Consider the following 14,295-nt stretch of genomic DNA (forward strand, 5'->3'; position numbering starts at 1 on the left):
GTTGGGCAGTAAATAAATAAGTCAGTTACACATTTCTTGGATGGTTGGCAAAAATATTGTCATCATAGCAACTCTCTCTTCAGGCTCACTCTGCTTACACAAGTTTATCAGCCTCTGTTCCAACTCTGAACTACCTCAGGAGGAGGAGCTGGGCCTGGTCCATTCCTCCTTTATAACTAGGTCTGAGTGAGGGGGAGGGACCAACAGGGTTGTCTCCTGTGCAGGCTGTTGCCTGAGTTACATCCACCAATGCCTCGGGAGCAGCCGGCTGGCTGCATCCTTCTCCTCGCATTCCTGGGTCTGTCTGGGCTGGTTGGTGCAGTTACCAGAACGTACCACATTGGGATTCTGGAAGAATACTGGAACTATGTACCCCAAGGGAAGAACGTTATTACGGACACAAGTTTTTCAGAAGACAAGTGAGTGAATTTGGGGTCCCCACAACCTAGATTTGGCCTCTTTTTGTCTTTCTGTGGGGAAGTTTGTATTCCTTGGGTGGTTATAATGGAGGCGGGCTGATTGAGACTAATAGGAGGGTTTCATTTTTGCTTGAAGAACCATAGTATGGGTGGACCTTCAATTTGTAAGAGAAATTCTTAGCTCCACATATTTGTTGAGCCATCTATTAATGTTGTCTGTGAAGAGACAAAATTTACCAGGTGTTTTGAATAATAGCTTATTCTATAAAAGGATAATTTTCACTAACAACTTTAGGGGGTTCAGGACTCAGTTTGTTTTTAAAAAAAGGCAAAAATAATGGCAAACTTGGAATGAAAATCTGAGAATTTTCATGAATTATTTAGTGTTAAAACAGGTAGTGCTCTCTTAGTTTTTATTTTTAGAATGAAACATCATAATTGGAAACAACTATGCTGTAAGTCGTTATGTTCAGGTTTTATTTTGCAATATTTAAAATAGGGGGAAGTTACAATAGCTATGACTGGTATTTTAAGAGTTTCCTAGAATCTACTTAGAAATGGCTCTGGTGAAAGGTTTGGTCCATCTTGGATTCAGTTACAACAGTGGTTCAGAAGATGTTCTGAGAACCACAACATCCTGAGGGCAATTCTGAGGGCAGTATCCTATCAGAGCCTATGGCATAGCTGGAAAAGATAGTACTGGAATATTCTATGCCCCCAATTTTTAATTTTTCCATAAAGTTCCCTTCCTTCACCCTCCCTCCAGAGTCTAGCATCTTCAATGTCTTATTTGTTTCATGGATCTCCCTCTGAGGTTACCTCCTGCCTCTAGAAACCAGTATGTACATTTTCAGGTTTGTGGTTCTCAGAACATCTTCTGAACCACTGTTAGGTAATTGAATGCTTGCTTCTTTCTCGATAGGCAGAGCACATTACATCAACATTCGCATTCTGTTTCCTAAAGGTGAGCTTAGTTGATAAGATTCAGAACGACCTGGTTCTGCCAATAAGACTTTAAGAATTGTTCCCCCTCCTCTGGAAGAAAGAGCTAAGATCCATTTGGCTTGGATACAGAACTTCTGGTTTTTCTAACCACACAATGGTGGCATAGTCATGTTACATTTCTAAAAGAACAATGATGCTCCTGTCAACCAGGTTGCCAAGAGCTTTTCCTTGAGCTTTGTACTGGGAAACTTAATGTCTATAGGGTTATTTCTGAAGAAAGCTCTCAAGTTCTTTCGACCTCACATCTGCTGACCTTCGTTGGTGGTAGTCTTTACTGTAACAAGTGGATATGGCACTAAAAAGTTATCCTAACTGCCAGCAACTGTCTCTAAAAATAGAACTCTGTGGCCTCATAGAGGGGTCACTAGAAAATGCTCAGCATGAGCAGCTATAGGACAGAAGAATGTTTAAAATGTGTACATTAAGTGTAGTGAATTCAGTCTTCAAGCTAAATGTTATGGTGGGCTGTCTCTCCATATAATAAGTAAAAAGCACAGAAATTGTATCTTTCTACAAAAATGTCCGTGTCAGTATTGCTGTTGTGGGAATTTATTCTGACCCAAGAATTCCACTAGGGACTTTCAGTCCCCTATGCTTGTAGGTGTTATTATTCCCATTTCACAAATCAAGAATGGAGGCTCTCAGATTAAATTCTTGCCAGAATTTACTGAGAAAATGGACACACCAAACTTATATTGCTTTGGTCCCAAAGCTTATATTTCTTCTTGCCATGCAACCTGTTTCTTGGTAAAGGTGACCTTTTCCCACTGAATTAAACCTAGCTTTGAGGGAAGCCAGAGATCCCAGTAGTAAAAATCTTCTAGAAAGTCCCAATTCTTACCAAAGTCACATTTAGCCTCTCTTCCCTGAGAGTTGTTGAAAATAATCACTAACGATCTTTGACCAAACCAGCTACTTGGTTTATTCAAAATCCCAAAGCACTTAAAATACTCCTATGCTAGAATACTATTTTCACAAAGGTGGGTACAGGAAAAAACTGAGGGGCTCTCTGATGATCATTTCAACCAGAAGGTGGTGCTTTGAAGAAAGTACAACAAAACATATGAAAATTCTTGGGGTGAAAAGAAAATAGGCATGATGAAAACAATTAGGTATCCTAATAGAATGAGGTGGCTTGGAATGCTTTGGTTCCATATGAATAAATCTCTGTCATTGGGAGCAGCTGGCATGCTAAGATGTCACACTTATAGTGTTAAAGTTCCCAAATGTATCCTTTTGGAGTATAGAGGGACAGTATTTGTGTGGGGCTGACTATTGACTCTTGAAGAGGGAGTCTCAGTGAGCAACAATATATGCTGGATTTTATCAGTGACCACATCAGGGACGTTCTAGTCATTGTGGCAGGTGATTCAGGGAAGATCCCTAGAAAGTATGGTTGTTATAGGCTGCTGACCTTGCTTGTAGACCACAGGATACACAAGCCAGTTGCACATGAAGATGCCCCGATGGAGGGATTCACATGGAGCTCGGCAAGTGTACTATGTACTGTGCCACTTTCCCCAGAGCAGGAAGGAGCCGTCTTGGGTGATTCATCGTCCTTAGCTTCCTGCAGTTTGGGTAGACTACTTCGTGACAGTCTGCTGTTTTGGATATTGAGACCCAGACAAATGCTATGATACAAAGAGGACAGACAGACAGGTGCCCAGTATTCCGCGGAGAGTGAAAAGACCCTGAAATAGAGATCTGGAGGCCTGCCTTCTAGTCTGACTTTGCCCTAACTTGCTGTGTCATCTTGAACATGTGACATTATCTACCTGAATATCACTCACCTTAATTTGTGTAACATACGAACTGAAATATAGTCACTAAAATCACTTGAGAAGTATAATTTCAAATGCAGTTTTGAAACTGAATGAAAAATATCTTATCCAATCAGAAAGATTTTTGCAATGTTGAATAAAAGGAAAATGATTTACAAATGTTCAGTCCTAGGAATGGAAGTTGGAGAAAGCCTGGGATGGTAGTGGTGATATGTGACAATTTTTTAAGTATTCTGTACTTTTCATTCTTTTCTCGTTTTTTAAGACCCTCATCCCCTGTCATTTATGCATAAAACTTTTCTGCAACTCTGGCTTGTTCTAAACTATTTCCTGACATTTTTTTAAAATTATGTACTTGGTCTTTATCATTTTTATGATCTCTGCTTTACTCTCTAAGTGATTTATATCTCTTGCCTCTCAGCTGGAATAAAAACATTGTGGTGATAGGGAAGAAGATCCAAATATATTGAATAACCTCCTTTCTCTACAGAGAGCTTTGTCACTGAGAGTATCCCATGGAGGACAAAGCAAAAAGCCAGGCATTTGGAATCACTAAAGCAAAGACTAATCATTTTATCATTTTAATTGTTTTGATTGTTTTACCTTTGAATAAGGGGAACAGGGAAAATTTGGGAAAATAAGAGAGTAGGTGCCAGTGTTTCAATTATGTAAAAACATCTGGAAACAGAATTTGGCAGTATCAAGAGCCTAAGAGAATCTGATGCATAAGAGCGAAATGGGAAATAAATCATTCTACCAAGACTCTGTAACAAAGAGATGGTGTGATTTCACTTTTTAACTTGGTACCTTTGCTTGATCTCAAGGTTCAAAAATATGATTGAGACATGAGTCACTCATATTTCCCAAAGAGTGCAGGGTTTTGGAGTTATATGCTATTTAGAAGTATGTTTCTCTACCTAAATATCTTCCTCCTCCTCCTCGCTGGGCTTAATGGGGACACCACGTTCCTTTGATTTGTCTGGGGATGGTGTCAGCATTTTGATCCACTCATTCCCGTCCTGCTTGGGCTCATAAAGTACTTAATTAGAGTGTGACTATGCTTCAGTGGTAAAACCTGGTCTTTATTGGGACTAGAGTGGGGTCACCTTAGTTAAAGCCACAGTTTTTACCATAGATCTCATTAAGAAACCAACACAAACACAGATAATTTTTCCCTTTAATGAAATGCAGGGTTCCCATGGATGCTAGCTGCTGGGCAGGACTGGCCTTGGACATAGTGAGACTGACCCTTGCTCAAACCCATGGTTGCAGGACCTGTTAGAGTTTACCTAGCGAGATCACCACATCAACCCAGTTGGTGGGAAGGGATTTTGAGTCCTCCCTAGGAGCAGGCTCTGTAAGGAGTGTGAGGGAGAGACCCACATGTCTCTGAAAAAAGGGCCAATTGAGTGACGCAAGTAAGTGAGATAGAGTGGCTTTTGTAAGCTTTAAAGTGAGGAGAGGATATTATCTGACTAGACTTTAGTCTTAGACTTTCTAATCTGAACTTCTATCTGACCAGCATCAAAAATCATGTGTGGATCTAATGCTGTGTGACTCTCTTGGAGCTGCTGTCATGCCCTATATCAGTAAGCAATTGCTTTTAGCTGACAGGAGAGTATGAAATGTAGCAACTTAAACAAATTAGGATTTTGAATTTGCTTGATAAGAAGCCCAGAAGTGGGTAGCCCACAGCTGGTGGATAGATGATATGATAGGGTACTCAGAACTTTTTATGTCTCTGACTCAGCCATCTTGGCATGTGGTTTCCTTCCTTAAAGATATGCATAATGGGGCTTTTAGTACTTCAGCCATTATATCGATGTTCCAGAAAGAAAGGGAAGGAAAAGTAAGAGGGGCATAATTCTTGCTGTTTCATCCCTTTAAAGGGCTTTCATGGAAACCCTGCCCAACTAGTTCAGCTCATACCTCATTGGATGCTCATAGCTGCAAAGGGGCCTGAAAAATCTGCTATGTGTTTGTCTATAAAAAAAAGTGGGGGGGATTCAATTCTGTCACTAAGAATAAATGGAGTGTGAGTGTTGCAAGGTGGTTCTAGCCCTCTCCCACGTTCTTCCTTCTCTCCTGCTTACCATTACTCACAAACATCTTCTTAGTCTCCCTCTTCCTTTTTTCACCTCCACATAGAAGGGCCCCCAGGCCTGGTTGGTGGGGTCTGGTGAGCTCACAGACACTGTCACAGCATCCTTACTGTGCTCCATACATTGTTCTAAAAGCTTTACATGCCATGCAGAAGGGTGACTGATCTGTCCCTGGTCAAGGGGTTGAAGAGGTGGGAACAAGGAGGGCTTCCTCTGCCAAGTGTGGTCCGGCAATGGTCTAGCAGAGACTCCAAGGCAGCCCAGTTTTCTGATGAAGTCTGGAGCTCTGCCATCACTTGAGAAATTCAGAATTCTTGCTCTGCTTTCTAGACAACTGACCAAATCTCTCTTTGCTTCTGTTTTCTCCTCAGTAAAATGGAAATAGTGATATATTGGGTTCGTGGGTACCAGCCAGTATCCTGCTGGCTGCTGTAGCAAATGCCTAAAAACTGTGGCTTAAAATAATAACGATTATAAAATAAAAACAAACAATTTTTTCTCTCCTGGTTTGGGATACAGAAGTCTGAAATGAAGGTGTTGGCACAGCACACCCTCTGGAGGCTCTGAGCGAAAAGCTGTTCCTTGCCTCTTGTGGCTGCTGATGGCTTTACATGCATGGCCACTCTGATCCCATTTATTTTCACTTATAATTCCCTTTCATCAAAAATGGCAGTTCTCCCACCTCAGAGAGTTCTAGAGAGCAGGAGCTTTGTGGAAAGAGATGCCAAGTGGTCACTTTTTTGCTAAGAGAGCTTTATCAGAAACATTCACGACTGGCATGGACCGAGCACCAGGCTCCCCCAGGCTGAGTGTGGGCTGCACACCTCCTCTCACTTAATCCCCATGACAGCTCTATCCTCTATCCTGGCTACTGGTTTGCAAAGAGGCAACTGGAGTTCGGAGAATGCAGATGACTTCTCCGGGTGGAAAACTGGGATTCAGGCTCATTTCTCCTTCACATCGTGGAAGTGTTTTCTGACACAAGTTGCCTGTGTTCAGCTGGGTGGTGGTAGTAATGAAGGGCGAGAGTGAAAGACCCAAGGCTTAGGTGGTGTTGGGCAAATCAGGATGAAAGAGCTGTATAGGAGTACATCACCTGGATGGCTTGGAAAATTATTAATCTAATTAGGGAAGGTGTGGCTACACTGAGTTATAATGTGTAATCTCCATCTCCACCCTTTTTGTCAAATGGCATTTGTCCTGGATCTGGTCTTGTTTCCTCCTCAATGAGCACCATCTCCTCTCAAGCTCAGACAACGCCGCAACTTGCTCTTGCTGTAACTGTAATGATGTCACACATTTGTTTCAACCACTCCTCCTGCTGACGTTCCTTCTTTCCTGGCTCCTCTTCACTCCGTGTCTCCTCATCCCAGACATTCAGGCTCTTTATAGCACAGTTGGCAATTAACATATAAAACTGTATGTTGCTATTTATTCTCCAACGTGTATGTTTTGATTTCCCAACCAGATGGGAAAAAAGTCTCTTGAGTTCAGGGACTGAAATTAATATATCTTGCTCATCTATTTCTAGTTTCATGTCCCATCAATAGTAGATGTCCAACAGTTGTTCCATAGTGAGCAATGGGGAACATAATCCTACTGAAAGATCTTGGGGAAAGGATTGCTGGTGAGGTGCACACCTTGTGTATCTAGGAACCCCTCAGGATCTAGTCTGGAATTCCATTTGTAATGTTGGGATGATTCCAATAGGCTGGTTCTTTCAGATACTGGTTCACCTCACCTGCTTTTGGAAGGTGTCTGACATCATGGTGTTGTCCCTTGATGATGCCAGTGTGGTAGTAAATCCCCACCGGTCATTAAGGCTGTTGCTAGTGGGAAACTTCCCCTCTTCAATGGATTCCTTCACAGCAAGAAATAGACACCTCCTTAGCTTAAGTCAATGTGAGACTAAAGGTTGGGGATGTTCTATTCAGTGCCTCTTATGGCTACTGGGTAACAAAGTTCACCGGGGCAGGCATTCTAAGGGTGCTCTCTAAGTGAATTGAAGGTTGCTTCTTATGAATAGCTCTTTGGAAGTGACCCCTCGCTCTGTTTCTTGGGCAAGATTTGCATATTCTAGAAGCTGGGGATTCTCAGCTACTATTTCGAATGTATCATGTGTTCTCAGAGGTAATTTGCTTGAATAGACACTAAAAACTGTTTTCTCTTTCTTTTGACCTCCCATTTTTAAATTTTGTATTATTTTTATTAGTTCTTTTCAGTTACAGCATTAGCATCAATTTGGACATAATTATAATAGTATGGAATATAATTTGTTCTAATTCAGTCCCCAGTCCTTCCCCTTTTCCTCCACTCCATCCTCCCCTGTTCCTTTTTCTCTATTATCTTCTGTTTTTACTTCCAGTTTTTTTTTAAATTAGTGACTTCTGGATGTACATGATGGTGAGATTCACTGTGGTGTATTCATATAGGTACATAGGAAAGTTAGTTGATATAGCTAACTATGTTCTTTATTTTGTGCTATATATTCTAGAAATGTGATCCCCAAACTTAGGTAAACACCAGAATTGTGTTAATCCAAATAGGCCAAGTTTATATGGGAGCAACAAACAATCCCCAAATTTCAGGGACTCAACATCAGAAAGGTTTATTTCTTGCCTACTGGAGTTCATAGAAGGAACTAACTGTCTTCCAGGGCACTCAGAAGTCCTGGCAGCTTTGGTCCTGACACTTCACCATCTTAACAGGAGGTTTTCATTGCAGCAGAGGCACAGAGGGTCTTGCAGTGACAGATAAAGGCCCTGACATACTTCCACTCCAGATCTTCGTCAGGGAACCTTGAAGCTCCAATAACTCAAAGGACAGGTTATTTGCATTCTCTTTATGCTGGGAAGAAAGAAGGACCAGAACCAACAAGCCCTGGACAGCTCTACTATAAGAATTACTTGTGAGCTTAGAAAAAATACAGATTCTAGGTCTTGCCACCAGGAAGTGTGATTCATTGGCCCTGAAATGGGGCCTAGGAACCTAAACATTTGGCAAATATCCCTAATGATTCTAGTGCAGGTGGGACTTGGGTGGACATTTGAGGAAAATCAGTTTAGAAAACCTAGTCCCCTCTTGGGACAACCATTGACAGTTGGGGCAATAAGATTGACACATCTCCAGGAATGTGCAAAACAAGATGTTTAACTCAGAGATAAAATATGCAGCATGTATAATAAGTGCTGTGGGAAGTCAGCGAGCACTTTACCTCCCTCAGATGCTCCATTTCGCCTCTTGTTTGGGTGGCTCTGCCAGACAAGTCATGGTAACACCTGGAGGTGATGGAGAAAGGTCTCAGACAGGGGTGGGGTCAGGACATTTTAGAAGTTTAAAGGCGGCAATAAGTGTGTGTGTTCACATGTGTGTATGTGTGCATGCTTGAGTATGTGTTTTCATGTGTGCGTGCTTATGCATGTGCTGGGAGAACAAGGTAGAAAAGTTCAGAGGGTCTTCCCTGTAAAGGGAAGCTGGGGTGAGGAGGACCTATAAAAATAAATTATAGCTTTTGATCCATCAGGCTGAGCCCAGAGAGCACATCAGGGGTTCTGAGTCTAATACTTGCTCCGTCACTATCTTATTGGGTGGCCCAGTGTCACCCATAAAACTAGACAACTCTGCCTGTGCTGGTGCTAATTAGGTAGCTTGTGGATGATTCATTTCTTCCTCTTGCTTTTTCCTTCTCCTTTTCCTTCTGAACAATCTGTTCAATCAGGAGTTGTACTCATCTGCTAGTTAATTAACAGAAGCCTAAAGACAAGTGGTTTAAATACACTGGAGATCTTCCTTCCTTCCTTCCTTCCTTCCTTCCTTCCTTCCCTCCCTCCCTCCCTCCTCTCTCCCTGTCCCTGTCCCTCTCCCTCTCATTCTTCCTTTCCTTACACAAAAGAGACCCAAATGCTGGCAATCACCTGCTCCCAGATTCCTTCCCACTTGACTGTCTGTAGGGTGTGACCCTCTTCCTCATTATCTTGAAATAGTTCCTGGAACTCTAGTCATCATATCTTAATTTCACATATGAATAAGAGTAAAAGCAAAGGACAAAAGTATCTCTGCCAGCTACATCTGAAGAAATGCCACCAAATGGTGTCTGCTTATATCTCATTGGTCTTATGTTGCATGACTAACCTAAGCAAATAAGTTAGACTGATGAATACAACAGACTCTATTATAAAGCCCCAGGATCAGGCACCCAGACTTTTTTTTTTTTTAAATCACATTCTCGTGCACATGGAAGTATAAACCTCTGCATCATAGAGCAGAAGAGGGCCAGCTCCTGCTACTGGGAAGACCCCATGATCCTATGACCCAGAGGCTACACTTTTATGGCTTCTCTGGTCACTTTTCAGTTCTTTACTTTTCATATGCTTATACAGATGTTGCCTTAAAACCCACACAAATGGGTCATACTTTGCATGCTATTCTACAATTTGCTTTTTCCAAATCATGCTGCACTGGCGCCTATGTGGTGTGAATATGCCATCATTTATCCACCCAGTCACCAGTTGAAAACCACTTCTATCTTTCCAAACTTTTGCTATCACAACCATTCTTTTTCCTTTTTCACATGATTCCTGTCTCCAGATGGGAGAACCCAGGAAGTTGGGAGGGAGGAGAGTTTCATAGCCTCTGTGAGGTCTAGCCTTGGATTTCCTGGGTTGCCAACCTTTTCCAGGCACATATACCCTTGGCAACTCCATGAGTAGCCTGAGCCCATAGCTCCCCACTTCATCCCAGGAACCCCCACCCCCCATACTGATCACATCACAAGGAGGTCATGGTTGATGCATGGTGAGTAGCCTGAACAAGTTAATAAGCTGGTGTTCCAGGACATAAGTGATACAGGGCTCATTCAGCTGATTATGTGAATACTTCTTCAGCTCCTACTTGGCTCAGAACAGTGGAGAGAAGAAGGTGGTGACAGCTTTCAACCTCCCTTTGGATACAGTAGAAAAGAGCCCACCTTACAGTCTACTGGACCAACCCACCCTCCTTGGGAAAGGTTTTAGTGACCTCCTGCTATTACTGAAGCACAACCCTGGGTTCTCCACCTGTCTCCTAAACCCCACATCAGGTAGCTAATCCAATCTCACATAACACTCACCTTGAAAAAGTTCTAGAAGTTGTAATTTTCTCTGCCTTCAAAGTCATTTCCAGTGAATTTTATTCACCGCCTCTGTGATGCTTCTGGCTTCTCAGTGATGTTTCAGGGCCCTTTAGAAGTGAAATCCAGCTGCTTCACCATCTGGCTCAGTTGGGGACTCCTGAAGGTTCTCCAGCCTCTGAGCCCAAGGCCAGCTTTGTTAAAAAGTATTTAGTTGCTGGTGAGTTTGACTGGCCTGTGATCATATCAGGTGGTCTGGTGCATGCCAGATGGCTCAGCTGGTTACAGAGGAAGTGATGATCACTTTTTTAAAGCTTGACTTTGAAACTGTGCTATGCTCTGTTTAAATGCTTTTCTTTTTAAATTTTGTGGTTCGGTAAGCTTCCATTTATAAATTACAAAAAGGCAAGGTGGCTATAGCCCTTCTTGCCAGTGGGTCCCTGGGAAGAAGTGAACAGTCTTTGGAAGACAAGTCCAGCACAGCCAGGCTCATAAGGGCACATGCTGGAGTTCTGAGACATGATCACCACATTTTTTCCTGATAACTACAAACTATACCCTGGAGTCAGATATCACTGGGTAAATGCCTTGATTAGATTGATTATAAGGGGGGCCTCCATGTGAGAAAAAGTGTGTGTTCTGCCAGTGCTAAGGTGTTATGTCACCCCACTGCGTCAAGGGTCACTTCCTAGAGTGTTGTGCTGCCTGACTGTCTGCATCGAGTGAGAGGGACAGCTGGGTGTCGGGTGTGCTCAGTGCCACCTGCACAGAAGATGTCCCCATCCACTTGAATTCAACTGTGACTCCTTTTCCAAGTAGCCACTACCAATCCGTCAGATTTGGTGCATAAAATGAAGCCTATTTGCTATCCTAGGCCTAGAGAATACTTAAAGTCAAACATGGGAGCAAATGATTTTCTGCAAATACAGTTTGCAAAATGATACCAGCTTTAAGTCGCCAATATGGGGGCAAGTTCAAAGCTTTTAAAATGTGTTTTCTTTAGATTCCAAAGCCATTGAGTTCCAAATCTTTCAGGCAATTGGAGTAGGAAATTAGGCTCTAGGAAATTAGGAAGTTAGGTAAAGCATTAGGAATAAGAAAGACACCTGAAGGAGTTTTGTCTTCAACAAGCTTCCAAACTAGAGACTTACACATCTCCCCTTAACACATTTTGGCAAGTGCCGTTGCTAGTACACAACAGAGTATCATGTTTATAGAGAAGAAGAGAAGAGGGAGTTTGAACTGACTTTGAAGGATGCTTGGTAGGTGGACAATGAGAAAGACAGCTGAGGCATGGGGGAAAGAGTGTGTGGAAGTCCTGGAATGCTGACAGGACCTGGGAGTGGGACAAAGAGGAAGGCGATGAGTCTGGAAAGGAAAGCAAGCAAGGTCTGGTTGCTCTGAAGAGGACTTCTCTGCTTTAATTTGAATCTCTGAATCCTTTCCCCCAGCTTAACTCAGGTACCCCTCCGCCTTGGGCCTAAATGGTTCTTCTACCATTGAGAAGGCATCCCATGATCTGTGTTCACTGCAGGATGGATTCTGGGCCATCTGACACATTGGCCATCTTCAAAGTCCACCTAAAAATTGGGAAGGGTGGGCATCATTCATATCTGAGACTGCTGGGGAGCTTCATAGTAGGAACTGCTCAGGTGCCCGAGTCTGAGTTGCTTAGGTGTTTGTGTCTGAGTTGCTTTGGTGCTTGTGTCTGAGTCGCTGATGTACTAACAGGTCTGTATCATGCTTCTTTGAGGAAATGAAGATGAAACCCTGAAAATCTCTCTCTACTTGTTGGATCTATAGTGCTTTTCCCAATCTTAATGGTTTGGGAAATGAAAATCCATTCATTAACACCAAGACCGTCAGACCTAGTGCGACTCCATCAACAAAAGAATGTCTCTGCTTGGATAGGACCCAGAAAGAGGGGAGAGGAATTGGGAATAGATGACATTGAAATGAAAGGAGATAGTGAAATTTTCCAAGTTGCCAAAATCAAACCAAACCAAAAAAGCAAATCCAAACAAAGAACAAAACAAAACAAAGCAAACCCCAAAACACCCAGGTTAGATGATGCAAGTGGAAATTACATCTGGGCCACTGGGAGTGGGAGATTCAGCTGAATCAGTTGCCAAATAATAGAATTCCCCAAGTCAGGCATGGAGTTAGATGGGGCTTTAGTCAGCTGTACAGTTGTAGTGACTCAGCACGCAGAAGTGGAAGGTTGGGAAAGGGATTGGTCTGATGAGCAGAAAGCAGATGGAAAAAAAAAATCACATGAGCAGATATGACAAAAGAGGCCCAGACTGGGATTCTGCCAAAATTTTCTTTTCCAAACACAGATCCAAATTTCCCTGCTCATGAATCTTCAGAGACGTTTAATTGCAGGTATAGTTCCCCCCGCCCAATCCCATAATGCAGCTCTCAGATGTCTCCACAGCTCCAAGTGTTCTGGCCATATAAAGCTGCTTGTGATTCCCTCGCTGACCTCCAATTCCCTCACCTTGGCCCCTTGTTCAAGCTGCTCCTTCCACTTGGAGTGTTCATTGTTTCTTCCTGACTCCAAAATTTCCCAGAGCATGTTATTCTGTTCTTATATTCTTAACAGTCTCTCGGGTGTAAATACTATTGACTCTTCCTCTTGATCATAAACATACTTATTCAGGGCTTGTATCTTGTTCATTTTCGTGTCTGACACACCTATCCCAGCACCTTGCATGTTATGAATCCTTGGTGTGTATTTGTTGGAAGTCATCAGAATGGTTTTCAAGCTCATCCCAGGATTGAAATAGGGAAATGTGTGTGGAATCTGCTGGGAGAGTTCTCAGAGGACTTCTGTGTGCTGATGGAGGCAGAGCCTAGCACAAGGCAAAGCTTCACTGGTCCCCATCCAGAGTGGTCAGGTATCTTTACATTTGTCCCAGTGTGGTGACTCAGACACACAGATGTATAAACTTTATATATTTTGGTCTAAGAAATACATCTACTTCAGGAGGAGCACTGTCCTTGGTTCTATCTTTGAGCAGAAGGGGAATGTGTCTGGGTCTAGCTTCAAGCTCCACCTATTAATGTCTGAGTCTGGGGCCTGGGACAGCAAGTGCTTGGATCTGCTTAGGATTCTGACTCAGAGAGAAGAGGGAGGAGTCAAAGGGTATCATCGTGCCCTGTGCTGAGAGAAATGAGGTGGAGGAAGAACTGATGCAGAGCATTCTGGGAGACTTGGGTCATTGCATTAGGCTTCTGGCTGACATTTCATAGGGCAGATCTTTTAGGGTCTTCTAGATGCCACTGGTCTACCACTTCTAGAATCACTGGACACTCATTGCAAACCTGAAGTGATCAGAACTGCATGAAGTGCTCATCCTTGTCCAGAGTGGACTGCCTAATTGTTCCTTTAAAGACACAGGGGCATATCCTTTAGGAAAGGTTGGGACATATTTCACTGAAAAAATACTGGGGAAAGAAAAATAAATCATAAAGGATTTGGGGAAGCAGAGAAATACAAAATAAATGTTGGATATCACCTGCTAAGCACTTGTCACATTTTAAAAAATGAATTAGATGAATGATTAAATTCTTAAAAGTGAGTAAAATAGAATAGGAGATATAAGAAATGGGAAAGGTAAAAATAAAGAAAGTAGTCATGATAATGGAAGCAATTAGAGGATATGAGAAGAGATAAAGCAAATTTAAGTGATTAAAGAAACACCCACCTCTCAGGTAGACTCCCTTTGGGCCTGGCCAATTGGTGCCCCAAGCTCTAGAGCCACATCCTCCAGCATGAAATAAGGAGATCCTTCACAATTTCTAGATCCCCTAGATTGCAACCAGCAGCCACTCTGTGCTGTCCCTGAACTAATCAGTACGGTCCAGGGTGGGCTGGA

General features: G+C 42.6%; 1 protein-coding gene across 2 annotated transcripts in view; it reads left to right on the forward strand.

The window, feature by feature from the left end:
• Positions 1–249: 249 nt before the first annotated feature.
• Positions 250–14,295, forward strand: part of Hephl1 (hephaestin like 1) — a 67,680-nt gene continuing 53,634 nt past the window's right edge. For both annotated transcript variants that reach the window (XM_078046881.1, XM_078046882.1), the window contains exon 1: positions 250–419. In XM_078046881.1, the coding sequence (XP_077903007.1) occupies positions 250–419 (170 nt within the window). The remainder of the gene's footprint in view (positions 420–14,295) is intronic.

The sequence above is a fragment of the Ictidomys tridecemlineatus genome, chromosome 4 (assembly GCF_052094955.1).
Source record: "Ictidomys tridecemlineatus isolate mIctTri1 chromosome 4, mIctTri1.hap1, whole genome shotgun sequence".
Taxonomy (NCBI): domain Eukaryota; kingdom Metazoa; phylum Chordata; class Mammalia; order Rodentia; family Sciuridae; genus Ictidomys; species Ictidomys tridecemlineatus.